General features: G+C 50.7%; 1 protein-coding gene across 1 annotated transcript; it reads left to right on the top strand.

The window, feature by feature from the left end:
• Positions 1 to 8899: 8899 nt before the first annotated feature.
• On the top strand, positions 8900 to 16449 carry NTSR2 (neurotensin receptor 2). The gene is given in 5 exon segments (XM_061156204.1): positions 8900 to 9523; positions 12429 to 12678; positions 14744 to 14834; positions 16045 to 16219; positions 16221 to 16449. Coding segments are annotated over 5 exon segments (1257 nt in total). The 3' UTR covers positions 16338 to 16449.
• The last annotated feature ends 6448 nt before the right edge of the window (positions 16450 to 22897 follow it).

Below are 22897 nucleotides of genomic sequence, written 5' to 3'. Positions count from 1 at the left end.
GAATTCCTCCTGATCTGTGTCCACAGGAACTTGGCAGCTGGCAGACGCACCCACTCACACTCCACCCTGACCTCCTGCGGGTGGGGACCAGGTCTCACCCATCACTGTGCCCCACGGGGCTCGGCACACGCTCAGAGCCTGGACATCAAGTTCACAGCCTCTGGGAAGGGATGTGGCCTGTGTTCAGGGAGCTGTTGCCAACTTAACAGGTGCCTCCCAGGGCTCTTGGCACTGCCAGCTGCCCTTTCCCGGCCCCAGGAATGAAAGTGCCCCACGATGGCTGAGCCATTCTTACCCTCCCCAGAAGCAGCCAGCTCAGCCCGGGCTCCTGGCCATGGCAGCTGTGGTTCCCGCCTCTCCTGCCCTGTTTGGCCAGCTCTCTTGCAGCCTCCTCCTAAGCTTTCCTGCGTGGCAGGCAGTCCATCTGGGCGTCCACCTCGATTTCCTGCTTTGTGTTCCAGTCCAGCTTTGCTGAAGCCTCACTCAGGACCTGGCCCCCTCTGTTCTCCCAGGGCTGCACCCAGCCCCCAACAGTGGAAGGAGGCCAGCGCTCTCCCTGGAGCCCCGTTAGACTCCCGGGATCCCTGCCTGGCAGCCACCCTTCAGCTCAGCAGTTCAGATTCTCCTGGATGTGGGCACCAGCGGGAGCCAAGCCCAAGTTCCTGGGCCCATTTAAACCCTGCACCCAGGGGTGGACAGTCTGCAGGGCCAGCGCAGCAGCTCCAGAGTCCAGCAGACTGTCCCCCGTCACCCTTCACCCTCTCCTGCCACGGACACCTGCCTCCGCCAGGACGACAGTCACAGATGTCACACAGCAAGGGGTCCAGGCCACAGTGGACAGCCAGAGCGCTTTGGGGATTTTAGAATCGAGCAAACAGGGCAGTGAAGGGGTTGAAATGAAAAAAGAACTAGAGACTTTGAAATCCTTTCTGTGGCTTAATTATAATGAGGCTCCAGGAAAACACAGGGCGACCTCAGTTGACAAAGTTCCCAGGCGACCTCCCAAGCGGGTGAAATGATTGGCATTTTATTATCTTATTAATATTTGCACTCCGCTGTAGAATCTAAACCTTTTCTAATACACATAATTTTATAACCAGGAAAAATTGCTAATAATCCAAAGATAAAAGCAGAAAACAGACGTTGTCAGAGCTTCCTCGGATCACAGCATCCGCAGGTGTGGGGAATGACGGCAGGGCTGGGCTACCACCCTGCCTCCATCTCCCCCACCCCCTCCCATCCCCGAGCCACTTGTTGGGCAACATCAAACCTCAGTTTCCCCATTGTCAGATGGGAATGACATTTGACAGCCTGGGGAAACTGCGAGAGAGATGAGCTGTACAAGAGGAATGCCATGATGATAAGACCTGTGTCCCAGGGCTGAGGAGACTTGGTCCCGGAGTGGACGTGGGAGAGCTTTTGAGAGCGCAGTGCTGCCCACCTGGGAGAAGAAGGGGGCACTTCTCAGGGCTGCTCTGTTCAAGAGAGACATTCCAGGAATGGAAAACAAGACACTACCATCTTAATCTCCGAAGAACCACAAAACCATCTGTTAAGCTAGAGTGTGAGTGCCATCGATGTACAGAGCACTGCAGGGGAGTGCTCCCATTCCTGCCCTCCGCCTGCAGAGGGAGGCTCACTGTGCAGCCGCCTCTTCGAGCGTCTGTCTGCTCAGGAAACACCGGCCCAAAGGACCAAGTGGCAAAGGGTGGGAGCAGAATCCAGAGGCCCTTTCTCGGGCTCCCCCTGCCCCCCGCATCTCCGCCTGAGTACCAATAGCAAGGTCCCACATCCCTGCAGGGAAAGGAGCTGCCCTGAGTGTGGACGTGACTGAAGTGACAATGACGGGGCTTCGGGGAACCAGGGGCAGCCAGGAGGCTGTGTCTGCTCCATGCACACCACACACATCACCCTCTCCCCATAGGTGAGATGGACCCCAAGCTCTCTCTGTTTCCAGGGTGTGTGGAACCCTCCAGGACCAGCCCAGCCTCTGCAGCCGGGGGCCAGACCAGGAGTGTCAAAGATGTCCTAGACATTTGGGGCAGGGGAGTGATACACTGGTGGTTTCCCTGGTGGCTTAGTTGTAAAGAATCTGCCTGCAATGCAGGAGACCAGGATTCAATCCCTGGTTTGGGAAGATCCCCTGGAGGAGGAAATGGCAACCCACTCCAGTATTCTTGCCTGGAGCATCCCCATGGACAGAGGAGCCTGGCAGGCTACAGTCCATGGGGTCACAAAGAGTCAGACACAATTTTGCGACTAAACCACTACCATTAACACATTATTTTCACTGTGGCCAAACCCCCAGCCTTTGGAAGAAATAGCCAAGCCCAAATTCTAGTCCAGCCTCCACCTTTGGTCCCCACTTCCACTTGGGGTTATCTGAACACCCTCTACTCTTGATTTTGGGGCTTCACACAAACATAACTACCTTTGAAGAAAGCCTGGACATCTAGGATGAGATCTAGAAAATGCAGACTCTGGCTTTGGAGTGCAATCTCTGGCTTTGGAGTCCAGGGGCACCCGCAGCACACACATCACACCCGCTGACACAACCGTGCTCAAATGCCTGTGTTGATCCCGTAACTTCAACCCTCGGGGCCTCTCCTCCTTGCCCGCATGCAAACACAGAAGACGGCAAGCATTCCCTGCACAGGGCCTGGTGATTAGGAGTCCTCAAATAACTCTCTGTCTTGAGGATTAAAGCAGTCACTATTTCTCTCCATCCAAGGCAAAGAAAAACGCCTTGACTTCTCGAGTCAGTTCTAAACCCTCTTCCATAAATGCAGCCTCCATCCCAGGAGCCTCTGGGGAGCAGCTGGTCCCATCACTTCTTTGGAAGAATGTGGACGCACCAATCCTCTAAGAGACCCACAGGGCCCACCTGCACTCCTCAGCCAGGCGGGGTGGGGGTGGGGGGGTTTGCATGTGGCCATGCCCTGGCCCTTACCCACGACCAAGGTGAGTCCGGGCGGCTCTTTGCCTGTGGGGGCTCCCAGGTGGGGTCACAGGCGTGGTCCTGCTCCTCCATGGCTGGGCTCTGGAGGACTCCACTGGCCTCCCCACCCAACGCCCAGAGAACGGTGTCTGCGGAGGCTAATTTCAGGAGCTGGGAGGCTGGCCCAGCGACACTGAGCCCAGAGTAGGCAGCTTCTCTTTCCACCCAGGAGCCCGGCCAAGTCACAAGGCTCAGGAAAAGAGCAGAGTGTTGAATTGCAAATCCTCTCCCACCTGGGGCTGGCTAACAAAACAACACCAGGACACCTCCGGGGGGCTGAAGGATGCAGAGGTCTCCAGCAGAAGCCAGTTTCTCTGGACTCTGTGAGACTGACACCCAGTCACAGGGCGTGACCTGCTGGGTACTCTTGCCTCACCACTACCTTCCCCAAGGTCACAAACCCACGAGTGCTGCCTCCAGAGGTGATCTGTGGGGAGGAGGTGTTGGGGGGAGGCACCACCTCACATGCTGGGTGCAGGGAACCTTGCAAAAGAGGATGTGTGGGTCCTGTAGTCCATTCACCTTCTCCTCTACCACTGTCGTGTCATGCGAAAGTCTTAGTCGCTCAGTCATGTCTGACTCTTTGAGACCCTCTGGATGGTAGCCCACCAGGCTCCTCTGTCCAAGGGATACTCCAGGCAAGAATACTGGAGTGGGTAGCCATGCCCGCCTCCAGGGGATCTTTCCAACCCAGGGATCAAACCCGGGTCTCCTGCAGTGCAGGCAGATTCTTTACCATCTGAGCCACCAGGGAAGCCCCTGGTTTCCCACAGAAGTGATGAGGAATCCTTTCTCTCCACGCATGGGCACCTTTTGGGGAGTCAGGAAGGCTGGGGTCAGCGGCCCCCTTTCCCCAGGGGGCAGGGGCATCACCTCCATCACACTCAGCAGCGTCTTCATGACGACTCGGTGGACCTGAGTGCTGCTTGCACACCTGGAAGCCAGGGAAGGGAGAAAATAACACTTTCAGGTACACCACCAGGCGGTCACCTGCTCTCCGGTACACATTCTGCACGGGAGCCCTATGAGGTTACGGAAATGAAAGGGGAGCTTGAAGAACTGGTCTTGGGTCACAAAGCGGGAAGTTTCTAAGCAGGGTCGGGTTGACCCAAACACAGTGCTTGAACGTGGTTCTGATCCTGCCAGGAGCTGCGGGTTTGTGCTGATGGAGCTGGGCTCCTCGGGGCAGAATTGTGCAGGCCCGCAGCTGGCTGGGGGGAGGCAGTTTCTGGGAAAGACGGGGATGGGGGCGGAGCACAGGGTGAACTGCAGGCCTGGATGAGAGGCTCCCATCTTGTTTGACAAGGACTGAAGGAGACAACCTCCCTGACCCCTAGCACAGAGGGATCCCCTGGCCCCCAGAATCCCTACAGCCTGTGATGCTAAGACCGCCCACCTCCAAACACCTCTCAGCTCTACTCCGTGGGTGCAGAAGCACCGACCCTGGTCCCTACCTCCTCCCCAGCCTGACCTTCTGCCTTTCCACTCGCTTCACTCCTCTTCCTCCTGCTCTCTGGAAGGGACCCTGACCCGGAATCCATCCAGGGATGTGCTGGGGGTGGCCTGGGCAGATACCAGAAAGATGCCAGGCATGTCCTAACAAACGTGATGAGTTATAACGACCTCCCTTGACAGGTTGGAGGTCAGCGGCTACCCCAGTTCTGCTGCATCTGGTAAGCCACAGGAAGGTTCTGAACTCCAGGCTTCCACATGCCCAGGTCACCACGATCCTGGCCACACACTGCACAGCTGGCCTCCCTCCCCCTGGAGAAGAGCAGAGGGGGCGGAGTGGCCCCCAGCCCACTCCCTGGAATAGCTCCCACAGACTGAAGGTCCCTGAATGTCCTCAACGGAAGGGTGAAAATAACACTTTCAGACACTTCTACTGAGTTGGGTGCCCACTACTCTTACTATTTTTAATTCCTGCTGTCAAGATATTTTGAGAACCTCATGACCAATCAGTGATAAGACTGTGAGTCATTATACCAGGTCATGGGGAGCGCTCAGCTGGCTGTGTGATAGGTGCAGAGAGCTACACGGGAGCTGTGAACACAGCACATGAGTCCTCCTGCAGCCATCCCCAGGGCCAGCCACGTGGAGCCTCAGCGTGAACAAGAGGGGGCGTGCCTGGTCTTCCGGGCTCCGAGCCCAGGCGGGTTTCACACCCCTGCTTGTGGGGAGGTCAGGCTGACGGGTGTCCTGCTGCTATGTCAGGCCGATGACAGCCAGCACTGGCTGGGCTGGTGCGCTTAGAAATAGGGACATGTGTGTTGATGGGGTTCCTGGAAGCAACATATGATGACTGAGCTACACCATCTGAGTCACACAGACCTGGGCTCTGGGGCTGACTCGGTGCCTCGAAGCTGTTCTGACTCAGACCTTTAAGGACCTTTGTTTCCTTATCTGGGAAACACAGGGATAAAAATAGTCTCTCCGTCACAGGGCTGTTGTGGGGGCACTTGAGGCCATGAACAGAGAGTCCTTGACGAACGCCTGGCGTGTATTAGACCCTCAAAAAGCAGTCACGACTACTAATCCTTACAGTCACTCTGAGGTAGGCATGAATAGCTCCATTTTACAGACAAAGAAATGGAAGTTCTATTTTACTTTGGACTCCTGTTGGCCAGACTCTCCAACTTGTCCTCCACTAGAGCTTCTGAGGACTCCTGCACTGCCCCATGGGACCCCAGGCAGGACCACGTTGAAGTCTGCCCTGAAACACTGCCCCCTACATGCCCCGGCCACAAGAATCCACAGGGCACCCCTTTTCCCCAGGATGCCAGGCTCTGGTTTGGGAGTCTCCTGTGAACCACCCCGCCCAGAGCACCTTGTCTGGTCCCATTTCTAAATCTTAGCTCATGCTGTGACCCACTTCCTGGAAGGTCTTTCCAAATGTGTCCACTGACTGGGCCAGGCCACACCTCCTTCCTCCATGGAGCCTTCCCTGATTTCTCCACTCCATGAAGAGGCTTCCATTCTTAGGTCTTTGAGAAAAAGGATGGGAGGTTGGACCTGAGGTGTGAAATGCAGGATATCAATCCCCAAATGGGTCGATGTTCTAATCCCAGAACCTGCAAATATGTTACATCTCTGCCTCCCTCTCTCTCATAACACATACACACACAGTGACTCTGTTGTCCCCTTTTTCTCTGAGTCAGAAAACCCTACGATGACTCAGTTCTGGAGTGATGGAAACAGGGAATTAACTGTCTTTTTCCAAGGTTCAAGTAGCAAGTAAAGTCTCTGGGTCATGTGCTGGCATCAGGCCCAAAGGCGGCCTGGGGACGGAAGCTGTCTGAGTCTGCTCAAGCTGTCAGAACAGCACACCAGAGACTGTGGGGCTTAAACAGCAGAAGTTTACGTTCGCCCGGTCCTGGAGGCTGAAGTCCAAGATTAAGGTGCCAACAGATTTGGTTCCTGGTGTGAGCTCTCTTCCTGGCTTGCAGACTGACCGTCTCCTCCTCACTGTGTCCTCGCATGGCAGAAAGAAAGAGACAGGGAGAGGTGGGGCGCTCTCTGACATCTCCTCTAATGTGTGCACTACTTGCTCAGTCATGTCCCACTCTGCGACCCCATGGACTGTAGCCCGCCAGGCTCCTCTGTCCATGGGATTCTCCAGGCAAGAATACTGGAGTGAGTTGCCATTTCCTTCTCCAGGGTATCTTCCTGACCTAGGGATCAAATCCAGATCTCTTGCTTTATCATCTGAGCCACCAGGGAAGTCTGTACATGGATACTTATCACCTATGATCTCCTTTAATTATCTCCTTACTCCAGATTCAATCGCACTAGGGGTTAAGTCTTCAACCACTGGGGAGGGGAACACAGTTCAGTCCATGGCAGAAGCCCTTTTGATGGGACCCTACATGCAACAGGCAAGCAAAGTTAGGAATCTAGGTACACAAAGCAAACAGAACACCCAGATTCTTAGACCCAGAGACTCCTTGCCTGGCCAGAAAGCCTTGTCAATAATTCACACCAATGCCCAGACAGCCCAGAACAGTGCAACATCCTGCCTCTGGCATCTCTGGACTCATAATCCTTCCCTTCCATAACTGCCACCCCCAGCAGCACCCTCCAGTACTGGGTAGTTCTGAATTATTTGCTGCACAATTGGAAATCGAGAAATTTAGCTTGGCCTGTGACTCAACGGGCTTCCCTGGTAGCTCAACTGGTAAAGAATCCTTCCACAATGCATGAGACCCCAGTTTAATTCCTGGGTCGGGAAGATCCACTGGAGAAGGGACAGGCTACCCACTCCAGTATTCTTGGGATTTCCTGGTGGCTCAGCTGGTTAAGAATCTGCTTGCAATGTGGGACACCTGGGTTCAATCCCTGAGTTGGGAAGATCCCTTGGAGAAGGGAATAGCTACCCACTCCAGTATTCTGGCCTGGAGAATTCCATGGATGGTGTAGTCCATGGGGTCACAAACAGTCTGACACGACTGAGAGACTTTTACTTTGTGACTCAACAGGGAAGCCCAGATTTTTATTCTAACATAGACAGTGGAGGATATCAAGGATCAGAGTCTTCCAATATAGGCTGAAAGCAATCTTAACACAAGTGATGCTTTTATTCAGAAGCAAAATTAAGTTCTTGTAGGTACTGAAGAAGCAAGCGCTAGGCCCAGAGTATCCACACACAGATATGTTCTCAGAGTTTCAGCTTAGAGGCACCAGGTATGGGATTTACAACCAGAGGGCATATCAGTCATTCTCCTCTAGTCCCCTGGGTGAAGATAGAAATCCTGACCCCTCTGCACACATCTGTAGGGAGAGCCCACTGGATGTGTCATTGGTACTGAGTCTTCCTCACTCCCTTATTACCTGCATCTTACCTTCCTGTACACCGCAACTAGAGAGTAGCCCCCGACTCACCACAACCAGAGAAAGCCCTGGTACAATAACAGTGCAGCCAAAAAACTGAAATAAGTGAATTAAGTTCTGGTGTTCTAGATGGGTTTAGGAAAAAGACCTATGGAAGGCTTTAAAACATTTGCAATATTTCTTTTCACTTTCTCACACTGCTCCATGAGCATGATGTCCTCAAAGGATGGAGAAAGCAGATATCAAGATATCATGTGGGGGCATCTGACAGTGACAGAGGACTTCCTTGAGGACATTACTGTGGCACTGAAACAGCCTTTAGCAAGAAGATGAAAGAGCCCTTTCCCAAGAATAACAGCTGCAAAATGTTGCATGCATGCTCATTCGTGTCTGATTCTTTATGACCCCATGTGCACTGTCCACCAGGCTCCTCTACCCATGGCATTTTCCAGGAAAGAATCCTGGAGACGGTTGCCATTTCCTCCTCCAGGGGATCTTCCCAACGCAGGGATTGGACCTGAGTCTTCTGCATTGCAGGTGGATTCTTTACCACTGAGCTACCTGGGAAATGCTGACATGTGGGCAAATTCTTGATCAGTTGTCCTGGGACGGTACACACAGGCAGCAGTAGAGCACATGGTACATGTGGGATGCCTGCTTATGCTACAGGTAAAGAGTTGCACACAGATTCACCCACTCAATCTTCACAGAAAGTCTGCAGTGTGGATTATATTTTAAATGCAGAAATGGCTTGAGAGGACAAAAAATAACTTGCCCAAGGTCACACAGCTAGTAAATGGAGGCATCCGGCCCAACTCACAGTCTCTTGGGTCCCCCCAAAATGAGCCCACCCTCCATCCAGCACGTGTCTCCCCCGCCGGGGAACTGAACTGAGAAACGTAAGCACAACTCACAGGCTTACCCTCGCGGTCCTGCGCCGGCTCCGGGGCACCCTTCGCGGGGCGTGTCCTCCCATTCTGGAGGTTCCCAGAGAGGAGGGGAGGCGCTGGCCAACGGGGCAGCTCGCCCAGTCTCCCGGCAGGGAGAGGGAGGGAGCGCAGTCTCGGGAACGCGATGGAGACTGGCAGCCCGCGGGCCCCGGGACCCAGCCCCGGGCCCGCGCTGAGCCTGGACGCGCGGCTGGGCGTGGACACGGGACTCTGGGCCAAGGTGCTGCTCACCGCGCTCTACTCGCTCATCTTCGCCCTGGGCACTGCGGGCAATGCGCTGTCCGTGCACGTGGTGCTGAAGGCGCGGGCCGGGCCCCCGGGGCGCCTGCGCTGCCACGTGCTCAGCCTGGCGCTCTCCGCCCTGCTGCTGCTGCTGGTCGGCATGCCCATGGAGCTCTACAACTTCGTGTGGTTCCACTACCCCTGGGTCTTCGGAGACCTGGGCTGCCGCGCCTACTATTTCGTGCGCGAGCTGTGCGCCTACGCCACGGTGCTCAGCGTGGCCAGCCTGAGCGCCGAGCGCTGCCTGGCCGTGTGCCAGCCCCTGCGCGCCCGAAGCCTGCTGACACCGCGCAAAACCCGCCGCCTGCTGTCAGCTGTCTGGGCCGCCTCGCTCGGCCTGGCCCTGCCCATGGCCGTCATCATGGGGCAGAAGCACGAGCTGGAGACGGCGGGCGGGGAGCCGGAGCCCGCCTCGCGCGTGTGCACCGTGCTGGTGAGCCGCACCACCCTGCAGGTCTTCGTCCAGGTAAGCCGGAGGAGCGACCCCACCGCCTGTTTTCATCTCTCACGCTAGAGAGCAGTCAGAAAGTTGGGTCTCACTGCCCGATTTAACAAAGATCTGGGCAGAGACTTGGCCAAAGCGAAACACTAAGAGAAGTCCAAACAAGAATGAAATAATGCCATTTTGTGGTGACACGGATGGACCTAGAGATTATCATACTGAGCGAAGGTAAGTCAGAAAGACAAATATTACACGGTATCGTTTATATGTGGAATCTAAAGCATAACATAAATGACTAAATGCAGAACAGAACCAGACCCTCAGACCTAGAAAATAAATTTATGGTTATCAAAGGGGAAAGGGAGGGAGAGACCAGGGATAAATTGGGACTATGGGATTAACAGATAAAAAGTACTATATATAAAATAGGCAAGCAACAAAGATTTGTTGTATAGCACAGGGAATTATATTCAATATCTTGGAATAACCTATATGGAAAATAATCTGAAAAATATATATGTATGTATGTATAACTGAATCGCTTTGCTATATACCTGAAACTAACAGTATTGTAAACCAACTATACTTCAATTAAAAAAATTAAGAGAATTACAGATTCGAACTCCAGATTGACTCTGAAGTCTTCCTAGTCTTGCAGGAGTGGTGAGCAAACATGATTGGGTATAAGAATTACCTGGAGAGCAGGCTTAAAAATGTAGATTTCATGACCCACCCAGTCTTATGCTTTTCTATTATCACCCAAACTAGTGATCTTTAGCCCCATGACAAGAACAACTAGTTTATTGGGTCATTGTACAGCTAGAAAAAGAGGCCTAAACATTCAACGTTAATGAAGGATTTCAAAAGAAATATATATATCAACTGCAGTCTTAACAGGAATATGGAAAACTGTAGAAATAGGAATAAAATTGCAATAGGAAGGCATTCCACTTGCTTTCAAAATTGCAAAGAGTTGAACAGAACTGAGAGGCTTAGCATGCACACACCAGAAGTATAAATACCCTGTCAATATGTTGAGCCCCATCAGATAATCAACCAACCTCATCGTGTATTTTTCAATCATGCCTGGAGCCCTCTCCTCTGCTCCAGCACCTTGCCAATGCTATCCCATCTTTCTGCTCCTCTGGGGGACACCCAATTTGGGGATCCCAGGTCTCCCTCTGTGTTGGTTCACAAGCTTATTTTGATGGAACATATGCTTTTGTAACCTCCTGAGACCTGAGAAAAGGTCCATAGAAGGTAAAAACACTTTTTGAGAATTTACATGTCTGAAAATATTTCATTTTATCCTCTCACAGTGCACCTGGGCAGAACATTACAAGATGGAAACTGTTTTTCCTCACAAATTGTAAAGCATCAGTCTATTATTTTCTAGCTTCCTCATTGCTTTGAGTGAGTCTAAGGCCAGTTGGTGATGGACAGGGAGGCCTGGCATGTTGCAGTCCATGGAGTCGCAAAGAGCCGGACACAACTGAGCAACTGAACTGAACTGAAGGCCATTCTGGTTCTCCTCCTTTGTATGTGCCCTGTTTTACCCCTTTGGGAGGTTTGGAGACCTACCACTTATCTCCAGGTGCTAAATGTCATAAGATGGTGCCATGATGTGGGTTTATTTTCATCCATTGTTCTGAGCACCCACACGCCTTCCAGTCTAGAAGTTCACATCCCTCAATTTTGGGAAAACTTTTTAAAAATATAGTTTTATTGACTTATGGCTGGGCTGCCTCTTCATTGATGCATGAGCTATTCTCTAGTTGTGGCAAGCAGGGGCTCCTCCCTAATAGCTGTATGTGGGCTTCTCATAGTCATGGCTTCTCTCGTTGCAGAGCGACGGCTCTAGGGAGTGTGGCTTCAGTAGCTGCTGCACATGGGCCCAGTAGTTGTGGCTCCTGGACTTAGAGCAGAAGCTCAATAGTTGTGGTGCATGGGCTTAATCGCTCTGTGGCATGTGACATCCTGCCAGATCAAAACCGTGTCTCCTACACTGGCAGGTGGATTCTTATATTTTTAATTAATTTATTTATTTTAATTGGAGGCTAATTACTTTACAATATTGTAGTGGTTTTTTGCCATACATTGACATGAATCAGCCATGAGTGTACATGTGTTCCCCATCCTGAACCTCCCTCCCACCTCCCTCCCCACCCCATCCCTCAGGGTCATCCCAGTGCACCAGCCCTGGGCACCCTTTCTCATGCATTGAACCTGGACTGGCGATCTATTCTACATATGATAATATACATGATTCAATGCTATTCTCTCAAATCATCCCACCCTCGCCTTCTCCCACAGAGTCCAAAACTCTGTTGTTTACATCTGTGTCTCTTTTGCTGTCTCGCATATAGGGTCATCATTATCATCTTTCTAAACTCCATATATATGCGTTAATATACTATATTGATGTTTTTCTTTCTGACTTACTTCACTTTATATAATAGGCTCCAGTTTCTTCCACCTCATTAGAACTGATTCAAATGCATTCTTTTTCATAGCTGAGTAATATTCCATTGTGTATATGTACCACAGCTTTCTTATCCATTCGTCTGGCAGGTGGATTCTTTACCAATAAGCCACTAAGGAAGCCCTGGGAAAACTTTCTTAAATGTGTTTTTTTTCTCCTACATTATAACTTCCTCCACTGTTTTATCTATTTTTCTTTCCAGAATGGCTATTATTTAGATAGTGGGCATCCTAAATGCCCCCTGTTTTCATATCTTTTCTATTTTCACTGCTCTCTCCTTACTTTCTAAGAATTTTCTCAGCATCTGTAAATCTGCCATTTACAGCAGCAGCGCCCCCCAGCCCTGCTCCTGTTGCTGCAGATTCCTGGGCCTTTGGGCACACCTGAGGACCAGCGGTCACCGAGCCTTGGAGCTACTGCCATAACCCTTGGAATCACCTTTTCCAGGTGAATGTGCTGGTGTCCTTCGTGCTCCCTTTGGCATTAACCGCTTTCCTGAACGGAGTCACCGTGAGCCACCTGGCGGCCCTCTGCTCCCAGGTGCCATCCCCTCCCGCCGCAGGCAGTTCTGCCCCCAGCCGCCTGGAGCTAATGAGCAAGGAGAGGAAGACACTGCCCCTGGGGGACCAGGCCACCCTGGTGAGACGCAAGGACTCCCGCCGGATCCGTGGCCTCCGGCGCAGCATCCAAGTTCTCAGTTAAGTTCCTGGTAACCCCGCCCGGAGTGGAAGGGCCAGACCAGGGTGGTCTCCATCAAACCCTGGCCACATGGCCTTGAGCTAGTTCCTGCCTCTGTCTAGGTCTCATTTTTCTCTATGCCCTGGGGAGTTATACAATCACCAACAGGCTTCTGTAAGGTACAGTAGTATAATTAAAAGAAGGAATGGGAATTGTGTACACGAACCGCCCCCGTCGGCTCCAAGGGGTGGCACACAAAGACGAGCAGATGCCTGGCTGCTTTTTAGGGAGTCTGGCTGTTCGGATGGACGTGAGGAGCCAATGTATTTAAGGACCCGCAGGCCAGGCATTGTGGGCACAGGCCAGCTAGGTCTCCAAATCCAGTTCCCCACTAACTATCCACTTTCTCTGATGCGATGTTGATCTATGTGGTTTTTTTTTTTTTTTTTTAAGTATCTGGGCAAACTTGGCTCTGTAAGGGCAACTTTAAAGGCACAGGAAAGCAGAGGTCTCTCCAAGCACCCGTGTGATCCAGGCACACACAAAGGTCCAGAGGACAGAGGAAGGGACAGGGTCTCTGCTGCCATGTGTATGTCACAGTCTTGTGCATAGGAGTGAATACAGGAGCTAAGCGTGTTGTGATGTGCCAGGTAGCAAAAGCAGCACGTGAAGGGCCTGGACTTCTTTCCATAGACAATGGGCCATCACTCAAAGAGCCGGGGTCCAGGAATGATAGGGGGACTTGCTCTTGAGATATACATGCTCGGCAGTCTTGCAGGACAGGCTGTTCAGTGCTTCTCAAACTTCCGTGCACGTAAGAATGCTTGGGGAGAGTTGTCAGACGTGGACCCCTGGGCCCCCATTCAGAAATTCTGATGCGTCTAGTCTGGGTGTGCCTGACGGTCTACATTTCTAACAAACTCCCAGTTGAGGTGGATGTTGCTGGTCCAGGGACTTCGGTGGATTAGAGAATGGGTTTGCCACCCAGGGAAGGAGGAGAAGGAGGGAAGGGAAGGAGGAGAAGTTTAGGTCAACAGGGCCAGTTAGGAGACTGCTGTCACAGTCCAGTGGAGGGAAGATGTGGTCCCCTGGGGGTGGGCACAGTGGAGGTGGGGAGAAAGGGAGAGAGGAGAAATGCTAGGGAGTAACGTTTTAATAGACTGGATCTTGGGGGTATTGGAAAGAGAAGACTCTCTGGCTTAGGACTTGGGTGTCAGATGGACAGTGGTGCCATCAATCAACCAGAAAAAGGGGATACAGGAGGGGAGAGGCTTTGTAAGGCAGGACATTTGAGTTCTACTGTCTATGTAGTTGGGCTTCCCAGGTGGCACTAGTGATAAAGAATCCTGTCAATGCAGGAGACACAGAGGCATGGGTCCAATCCCGGGGTGGGGAAGATCCCCTGGAGGAGGGCATGGCAACCCACTCTAGTGATCTTGCCTGGAGAATCCCATGGACAGAGGAGCCTGGCGGGCCACAGTCCACTGGGTCTCAAAGAGTCGGACATGACTGAAGCGACTTAGCAGGCACACACATCTATGCAGTTAGACAACCAAGGGGGAATATCCAGCCCTGAGTTGGGAGTATGTTCTAGTGGCCAGGAGGTTGTAGATGTTGTAGAAGTTTCTAGAACATGTCAGTGGACCAGTTAGGATTAAAGTGGACATTCACTCAGAGGACAGGTTAACAGCAGGTTTGGGGACAGATCCAGACAAGAGTGGGACTTTCCTAATACCTCAGTTGGTAAAGAATCTGCCTGCAATGCGGGAGACCTGGGTTGGGAAGATCCCCTGGAGAAGAGAAAGGTTGCCCACTCCAGTATTCTGGCCTGGAGAATTCCATGAACTGTATAGTCCATAGTCCATGGGGTCGCAAAGAGTTGGACATGACTGAGCGACTTTCACCTTCACTTTCTTTCCAGACAAGAGTGTGCCAGATAACCTCAAAGTCTCCTGCCAACCCCTAGACTCCAGGAAGAAGCTCTGGGGAAATGCTGTTGTCACCTCAGGCAGCTTCCGCCCCCCAGAGTTGCCTAACTGCTAATGTGTTCGCTGTCTGTCTGTCTCTCCCCACCTGTCCCGCAGGAGCCATTGTGGCCGTGTATGTCGTCTGCTGGATGCCGTACCACATCCGCAGGCTCATGTACTGCTACGTCCCTGACGAACGGTGGACTGCGTGAGTGAGGGGAGGAACCCCAGCTCATGGGGGGCCGTGGCGTGGGGCTAGGATTGCCTGCACTCTCCAGGGGAACCCCCTGGTTGCTGGCCTCTCCAGAACTCTGGTCTTCATTCTAGCTGGCCCTGCCCAGTCTGTTATCCCAAAAGTTTCCAGTTCAGGGTGGGGAACCAAGCATCATCTAGAAAACTCTCTGAACTGCTCAGGCCGTGTGAGCGGCAGTCAAGGCTTCGGGCCTCCTGACTCCAGGATGGAGAGCTGCCTGCAGGTAGGGAGCAGGGCGAAGGGCATGTTCTCACAAGGAGGGAGAGAGGGAGGAGACCTCAGAGCTGGGATCACATGAGCTAACAGAGGCCCCTTAGAGATGAGACTGTGCGCACCCCTTTCATGACACAATGGGAGAAAATCCAAGCTGAGAATCCCTTCTCTTCCTTTTGGAAATCACTGTACCCTGATAGTAAGCGGAAGTCAGACATCTGAGAGGAGAGAGATCTTATGTGGCCTCCAAGGAAATAGCTGTGTCAATAGATGACTCGTTCTCGAGAGATGCAATCTCCCCTACACACAGATACACAAGTACATGCACACATATGCACAAGCGAAGGCACACAGGTGTACCCACACGAGTGCACACATGTGCACACATACACATGCACACACACATAAACACACAAGTGCGCACACATATGCACAGGTGTGCACACACATGCACAAGCTCGGACACACATGTGCACATATACACGAGTGCACAGTTATGCACACACAAACACACACACAAGTGCACGCACATACACCAACATGCACACAGGTACAGCCCTTCCCAAGGTGGCCAGGGGTGGGAATTCTCAGAATGCCTCTCTCCCCTTCATGAAGCCACATCTCCCTGACCTCACGTAGCAGCACGAGGCTCCCCATGTCTCGAGAGCCCAGACCATGGTCCCTGCCCATCAGCAGGTATGCTTTTCACTCTGCAGGTGGCTGGGCCTGGCGGCCGGGAACAGGGACTCCGATGCTGGGTGGAGCGTGGCAGCCAAGGGCAGCTAGTGCTGATGGAACATTTCTTGAATTCACGTTGTGCTTCTTGATCACAGGAAGCAGGCCTTCTTGACCTGGCCCTGTGGAGGGAGGGGGAGACGCTCCCAACAGGAAGGGGAGGACCAGGCGGGCAGGCAGCAGGCCCTCTAACCGGCCTTCCGGGTTTCCCTTCCAGCAAGCTCTACGATTTCTATCACTACTTCTACATGGTGACCAACACGCTCTTCTACATCAGCTCGGCAGTGACCCCTGTCCTGTACAACGCGGTGTCCTCCTCCTTCAGAAAACTCTTCCTGGAGGCCCTCGGCTCCCTGTGTCGAGAGCACCACCCCATGGAGCCATTCCCCCCGGGGACCCCAGAGCCCCGCCCGAGTGGGTACAGCTTCCAGCTCTGGGGCTCCCCCAGGACCCCCAGCCTGGATGAAATTGAATAATGAGCAGAACAACCCTGACTGCCTAGCCCTCTAGTGCTCAGCAATTTCAACACTAATAACTCAAGCCGCGTGATCAGGCGGACCGAAAGGGAACCCAGCTCTGCCGCTGACCAGCACTGTACCTGCAGGCAAGTCACTCACGCCTCTTAGCCTCAGTCTCCTCATCTGTATGCAGGAGCTGAATAATACCCGTCTTTTCCTGCTGTCTGATGACTACATGCTTAGTGCCTAGAGCATAATAAAGAATATATTTTCGCTGCCATTATTTTTGTTGTTACTGTTGTTACTACTATTCTTTTTTTATTTCTGCTCTCCTAGAAGTCCACCAGCGTTTACAGGTTGTGGACTCAGACATCCCATGAATTTTCACAAATGACAAATCAACAGCACCCAGAGCTGACTGCACTGTTAGGTCACACAGGTCGTAGTAAAATCCTCTAGTCTTTCCCAGTAAGGGAGCAGCCATTCACCTTACCAGGGTGTTCTGTGTGCTCCGGAGAGCCTGCGGTCACCAGCTGCCCTCTCTCCTCTCTGGCCTGCATGTCCACCTGCTCTGAAGGACAGCCACAGATGCTCTCCAGCCAGCATGGTGTTCAGAAGAGCTGCATTTCCACTCTTCTCATCCAGGCAGGCTCCCTCCAGTCCTCCACAGCCCCACCCCCTCCCCTGTTTGCACAGGCTTGACACGCCAGCCTTGCTCCTGAAGGCTTGTGAGGCCTGGGCCCACAAAGAAAGGGCGGTTTTCCTGTGAGTGTCTAGAAGCTGCTGAAGCCACAGGCCTGAGAAGGGGCAGGAAGAGAAAACTGGGGCACAGAATAGAAAGACCCAGAAAAGGTTCTTTCTGATGAACTGTATTGATGTTTCTCCGAACTGAGTCCAACTCCTGATCCACCATCACCCACCTGTTTCATGTCAGAACCAGCACCTGTGCACACACACCACATGCACACAATCACACAGGCACACTACACGCACCACATGTGCACACAGACACACCACAAACACACCACGTGCATGCAATCACACAGACACACCACACACACACGAGCACAATCACAGACACACCACGTGCACACAATCACATAGACACACCACGTACATGCATGTGCACAATCACATAGACACACCACACACAGCACATGTACACAATCACACAGATACACCATACACACACAATCACATAGACACACCACATACACATGTGCACAATCACACAGACACACCACATGCACATAATCACAGACACACCACACATGCACCACACACCACATGCACACAGACACACCACACAAACACATGAGCACAATCACAGACACACCACGTGCACACAATCACAGACACACCACAAACACACCACGTGCACACAATCACAGACACACCACACACATGTGTGCACAATCACACAGACACACCACATGCACACAATCACAGACACACCACACATGCACCACACACCAGGTGCACACAATCAGACATACCACACACACACCATGTGCACACACATGCATGCACATGTATTACACCACATACTTCACACACTACACACACGCACACCTGGACGGCACCCTGTTTGAAGTGAGAAGCTGGAATGGGCCAAGGAAGACAGGACGTGCGGTTGGAGGAGGAAGGCCCAGCCTGGGCACACGGCCTGGGGTGCTGTACAAGGACCACTGTGTGACTGGGAGGCGACTATCCCAGCCCCCAGCCCCAGAGGCTGTGAGAAAAGGCCAGAGGCAATGACCACACACTTCATGGGGAGCCTGCACGGAGCCAACCACCCTCCTTGTCGGGGAAGAAGGGCATCCTGGAAAGGAGTCGCCCAGCGCTGGTCTCGGGGACCTCCTGTCAGGAGGCTCTGCAGTCGGGCATAAGGCCGCCCGGGGGATGCACAAGGACATGCTCCAGGTGGGTGGGTGGAGGGGCAGCCCCTCTCTGCCCTGCGTGGCTGGGCTGTGGCTCTGGCTGAGGACCCCTGTTGTTGTTCAGTTGCTCAGTCATGTCTGACTCTTTATGATCCCATGAATTGCAGCACACCAGGCTTCCTTGTCCTTTACCATCTCCTAGAGCTTGCTCAAACTCATGTCCATTGAGTCGGTGATGCCCCTGTTGTTTTTGGTCAGTCACTAAGCCATGTACAACTCTTTGAGATTGCATGGACTGTAGCCCACCAGACTCCTTTGTCCAGGGGTTCTGGCAAGAACACTGGAGTGGGTTTCCTTCTTCAGGCAGGGATTGAACCTGCATCTCCTGCATTGGCAGGCAGTTTCTTTACCACTGAGTCATCTGGGAAGTCCTGTGGTCTGATCTTAAAGGCCCATCTCTGGAGCTCTAGTAAAGAATCCTTGTCTTCAGCTTCTGATGGTCCCCAGCAATCCTTGGAATTCCTTAGCATGTAGATGGACCACTCTAGTCTGTGTCCATGGGGCCATGGCATTCTCCCTGTTTCTCTTTCTCTTCTTATAAGGACACCACTTACAAGTAGATTAGGAGTCTACTTGACTCCAATATGACCTCATTTCAACTAACTACATCAGCAACAACTCTATTTCCAATTAAATTCACATTCTGAAGGACTGAGGGTTCAGTTCAGTTGCTCAGTCGTGTCCAACTCTTTGCGACCCCATGGACTGCAGCATGCGGGCCTCCCTGTCCATTACCAACTCCCAGAGTTTACTCAAACTTATGTCCATTGAGTTCATGATGCCATCCAACCATTTCATCCTCTGTCATCCCCTTCTCCTCCTACCTTCAATCTTTCCCAGCATCAGGGTCTTTCCTAATGAGTCAGCTCTTCACATCATGTGGCCAAAGTATTGGAGTTTCAGCTTCAACATCAGCCCTTCCAATGAATATTCAGGACTGATTTCCTTTAGGATGGACTGGTTGGATCTCCTTGCAGTCCAAGGGACTCTCAAGAGCCTTCTCCAACACCACAGTTCAAAAGTATCAATTCTTTGGTGCTCAGCTTTCTTTACAGTCCAACTCTTACATCCATACACGACTACTGGAAAAACCATAGCCTTGACTAGATGGACCTTTATTGATAATGTAATGTCTCTGCTTTTTAATATGCTATCTAGGTTGGTCATAACTTTTCTTCCAAGGAGTAAGCGTCTTTTAATTTCGTGGCTGCAGTCACCATCTGCAGTGATTTTGGGGCCCAAAAACATAGTCAGCCACTGTTTACACTGTTTCACCATCTATTTGCCATGAAGTGATGGACCGGATGCCATGGTCTTAGTTTTCTGAATGTTGAGCTTTAAGCCAACTTTTTCACTCACCTTAGGACTTTAATATATCATTTGGATGAACACAATTCCACTCAACACCACCTAAAGCCCACTCTTTCTGGCAGGGTGGATTGCCACCCAAGGAAAAACCTTGCATAGAGTAAAGATCCTAAGAGAGAAAAACCAGAGTTCTAGAAGAAAAGGCACAAGGAAACTGGGACAGTCTATTTGGCGAATGACAAGTGCAGTCACAGAATTTCTGTTTCTCCTCTAGACCTAAAGGACTTGAAAATTCTGTACTGGCCTTTCCAACTGTTTTGCTCATTAAAATGCTAATTCCTTTTGAGCTGGAAGTCTTCTTAAACCAGCAGACTAAAAAAGAAACAGCAGCTGTGGACACTGGACTTGCCCTTGGTTTATGGTTTTCCCTGAAATAAGGGCTGTCCGCAGAATCTGAAGCCAGACCTGAGAGGTTTAGCGTAGACATCTTTATTGGAAGTGGTTTCTAAACCTTGATGCTGGGGGTTTCCTGGACTCTGGATGGTACCTATGTGCTGCCTGTGGTACATGGTGAACCCAGAACCACCTTCAACAGGCAACCCAACACCTCTCCTCTCAGTGAGAAAATTCTGGATCAATATTTTGATCTTAGAAGTACAGCATACTTAGAAGCTGTACAGAGTCTTAGAAGCCAACAGCACCTACTAATATACAGTATTGGTGGGAGTAAATGACTCAAAATAAGAAGCAGCTGTGACGTTAGTGAAACTATCCTTACACTTGCAGGGATGAATCTAGATTCATTTCATCACATGAGACCTGTGTGATCTCAGATGAGTCACCTAGCCTTTCTGAGTCCTAGTTTCTTCTGTGTAAAATGATACCAATGATCTACTTCAAGTGTTAATTGTGATGATTAAATGAAATAATGGACAATTAGTCATCTAGTAAAATACCTAACCATAGTATATGGTGAAAAAAGTTTGCTACTCACTGTTGCTGATTTCATAGCTAACATATGGAGCTGTGTGACTTGGCAAAGGAACCAAGGAGTGAACCCAAGTCTCCCAGTTTCAGATTCCATGCCCTCTGCACTGCCACGACCTGTGTTGAGAACACTGACATCCATATAAATGTTACTCTTGGAGCACGATTTCTCCTCCTTTATTGCAAGAGTCTCAGATTGCTGAAAGCATTCAGGAAAAAAGAATCAGTGTTTTTGGTGTGAACTGACTATTGTTATCTGGTTTTGGGGTGACTTATCTGGCCTTGCAGAAGTACAGGATTCCATCTTTCCCAAGGTTCTGGGAGAGTTTTTTTAATTGTGTTCACATACACATAAAAATTAGCACTTTTACAATGTATGCAACCATCAATACTATCTATCCTAGAACATTTTCTGGAATTTTTATTATACAAGAATTCTCTCCTCTTTGAAGGCTAATTACTGTAGACCAACTCTCATTTCTGTGGGTCTTCTTTCTCTAATTCTGAGAGAGATGTACTAGTCTCCCTTTACGATTACACAATTTACCCCTTCTCACATTTCTCAGAGTTCTTCATATTTCATAGTTGGCAATTTTACAAAGTTTGGGGACAGTCTTATTGCCCAGAGTAGAACCTGGAACTTTAACTTAAAACATCCCATTGCCTATTTAATTTTTAAATATGAAGCCCTAGTCTGATTAGCTTTCTTGACACAATCTGAGTCAAGAAAACTAGTTTGATCATTGATAGTTCTAGATGTGTTCTTTATTCCTCAAGTTTTCTTGCTTTTTACCCCCTTCCCCTCCCGAACCCACTCAATTCCTACACTGATTTTTTCAGTGCTGATTTTCCCTTTAATGTTTAAGGTGTTGGCCATCCCGTTTTTTTCCTTTTAGCAGCTACTCTAAATGTTTTTAATACACTTCTACCCTTAGTAAACCAAGAATCTGTGCTCAATTTCACTCATTTTATCAATTCCTCCATCACTGACCACTCCCACACCCAGCTCCCATGTTGGGATCAGCTAAGATAGAAGAGATTCATTCATTCACTCAATGGGCATTTCACGAGCACCCACAATGTGCTGGGCATAATCAAGTCTCTGAGAATAGAGCAGTGAAACTATCTCATACAATTCCTACTTTCAAGGGGAAAGACCAAAAAAAAAAAAAAAAAGAAGAAGAAGCAAAGACAACTAAACAAACTGTGTTCTGTTAGGAGGTACACTCAGTGAGGGATGACAACATTGAGGAGGTGGCTTTTGAGTATTAAGGGCCCAGAGGAAGTGAGGGAGGGGTCTCCAGGCAGATGTGAGGGGGAAGAGCACCCTGGGCAGAGGTGGGCACAAGCCTGGCAGTGGCCCCAGTGGTCCAGGAGGGCCAGGCAGTTGATATACAGTGAATAGAGGAAGAAGTAAAGGGTGAGCAGAGATTGGGAACATTCCTTGTGCTGTCCTCTAGACATTTTTCAGCTCACCTCCCAGCTACCCATTCCACTCTTGAGCTGGTCTATTTCATCTGCCCACTGAGGTTTTAAATTCCAAGATCTGTAATTGCTGGGTTTTTTTTTTTTTTTTTTTGGTCCTGGATACAATATCATCTTTTCCCCTGAATTTAATTACACTTGTTTTATAGGATTGTTTGCTGTACTGGCTCATTATGGAGGTTACCACCTCCTCCCTTATAACATTTCCTTTATTTTTGTTATGAGTTTTACTTGTGAGTTTATTTTTGTACTAGGGAGCTCATGTCTGCTATTAACTGCCTCAAATGACTGTGGGGACAAAAGAATGTCACGGAGAGGAGGCTGCTGCGAGCTTGTCTTATTCACAAAAGCCTGGACCCCGGGCCCCCTGCCTACCTGGGGGTCCACACTCTCTCAGCCTGAGCTTCAACCCATCAGCTGCAAGGAGATCAAACCAGTCAATCCCAAAGGAAATCAACCCTGAACATTCATTGGAGGGACTGATGCTGAAGCTCCAATACTTTGGCCACCTGATGCGAAGAGCCAACTCATTGGAAAAGACCCTGATGCTGGGAAAGATTGAGGGCAGGAGGCAACAGAGGATGAGATGGTTGGATGGCATCACTGACTCAACAGACACGAGTTTGAACAGACTCAGGGAGATAGTGAAGGACAGGGAGGTCTGGCGTGCTGCAGTCCATGGGGCTGCAAAGAGTGGGACATGACTGAGCAGCTGAACAACAAGCACGTCTTAGTATACTCTTACTTTTATGAATTTATTCTTTCCTTTCCCAAACTACCCTTCTTGTCACGCATTGATTTCAAGGAGGTAGTTCTCTCAGACAATGCAATTGATTCCCACCAAAGAAACAATACATGCATTATGAATTTTATTTATAAGGCTGGAACAAAC

This window comes from Dama dama, chromosome 11 (assembly GCF_033118175.1).
Source record: "Dama dama isolate Ldn47 chromosome 11, ASM3311817v1, whole genome shotgun sequence".
Taxonomy (NCBI): Eukaryota; Metazoa; Chordata; class Mammalia; order Artiodactyla; family Cervidae; genus Dama; species Dama dama.
The sequence above is the reverse complement of the archived record's forward strand: the minus strand, read 5'-3'. Positions and strand labels throughout refer to the sequence as shown.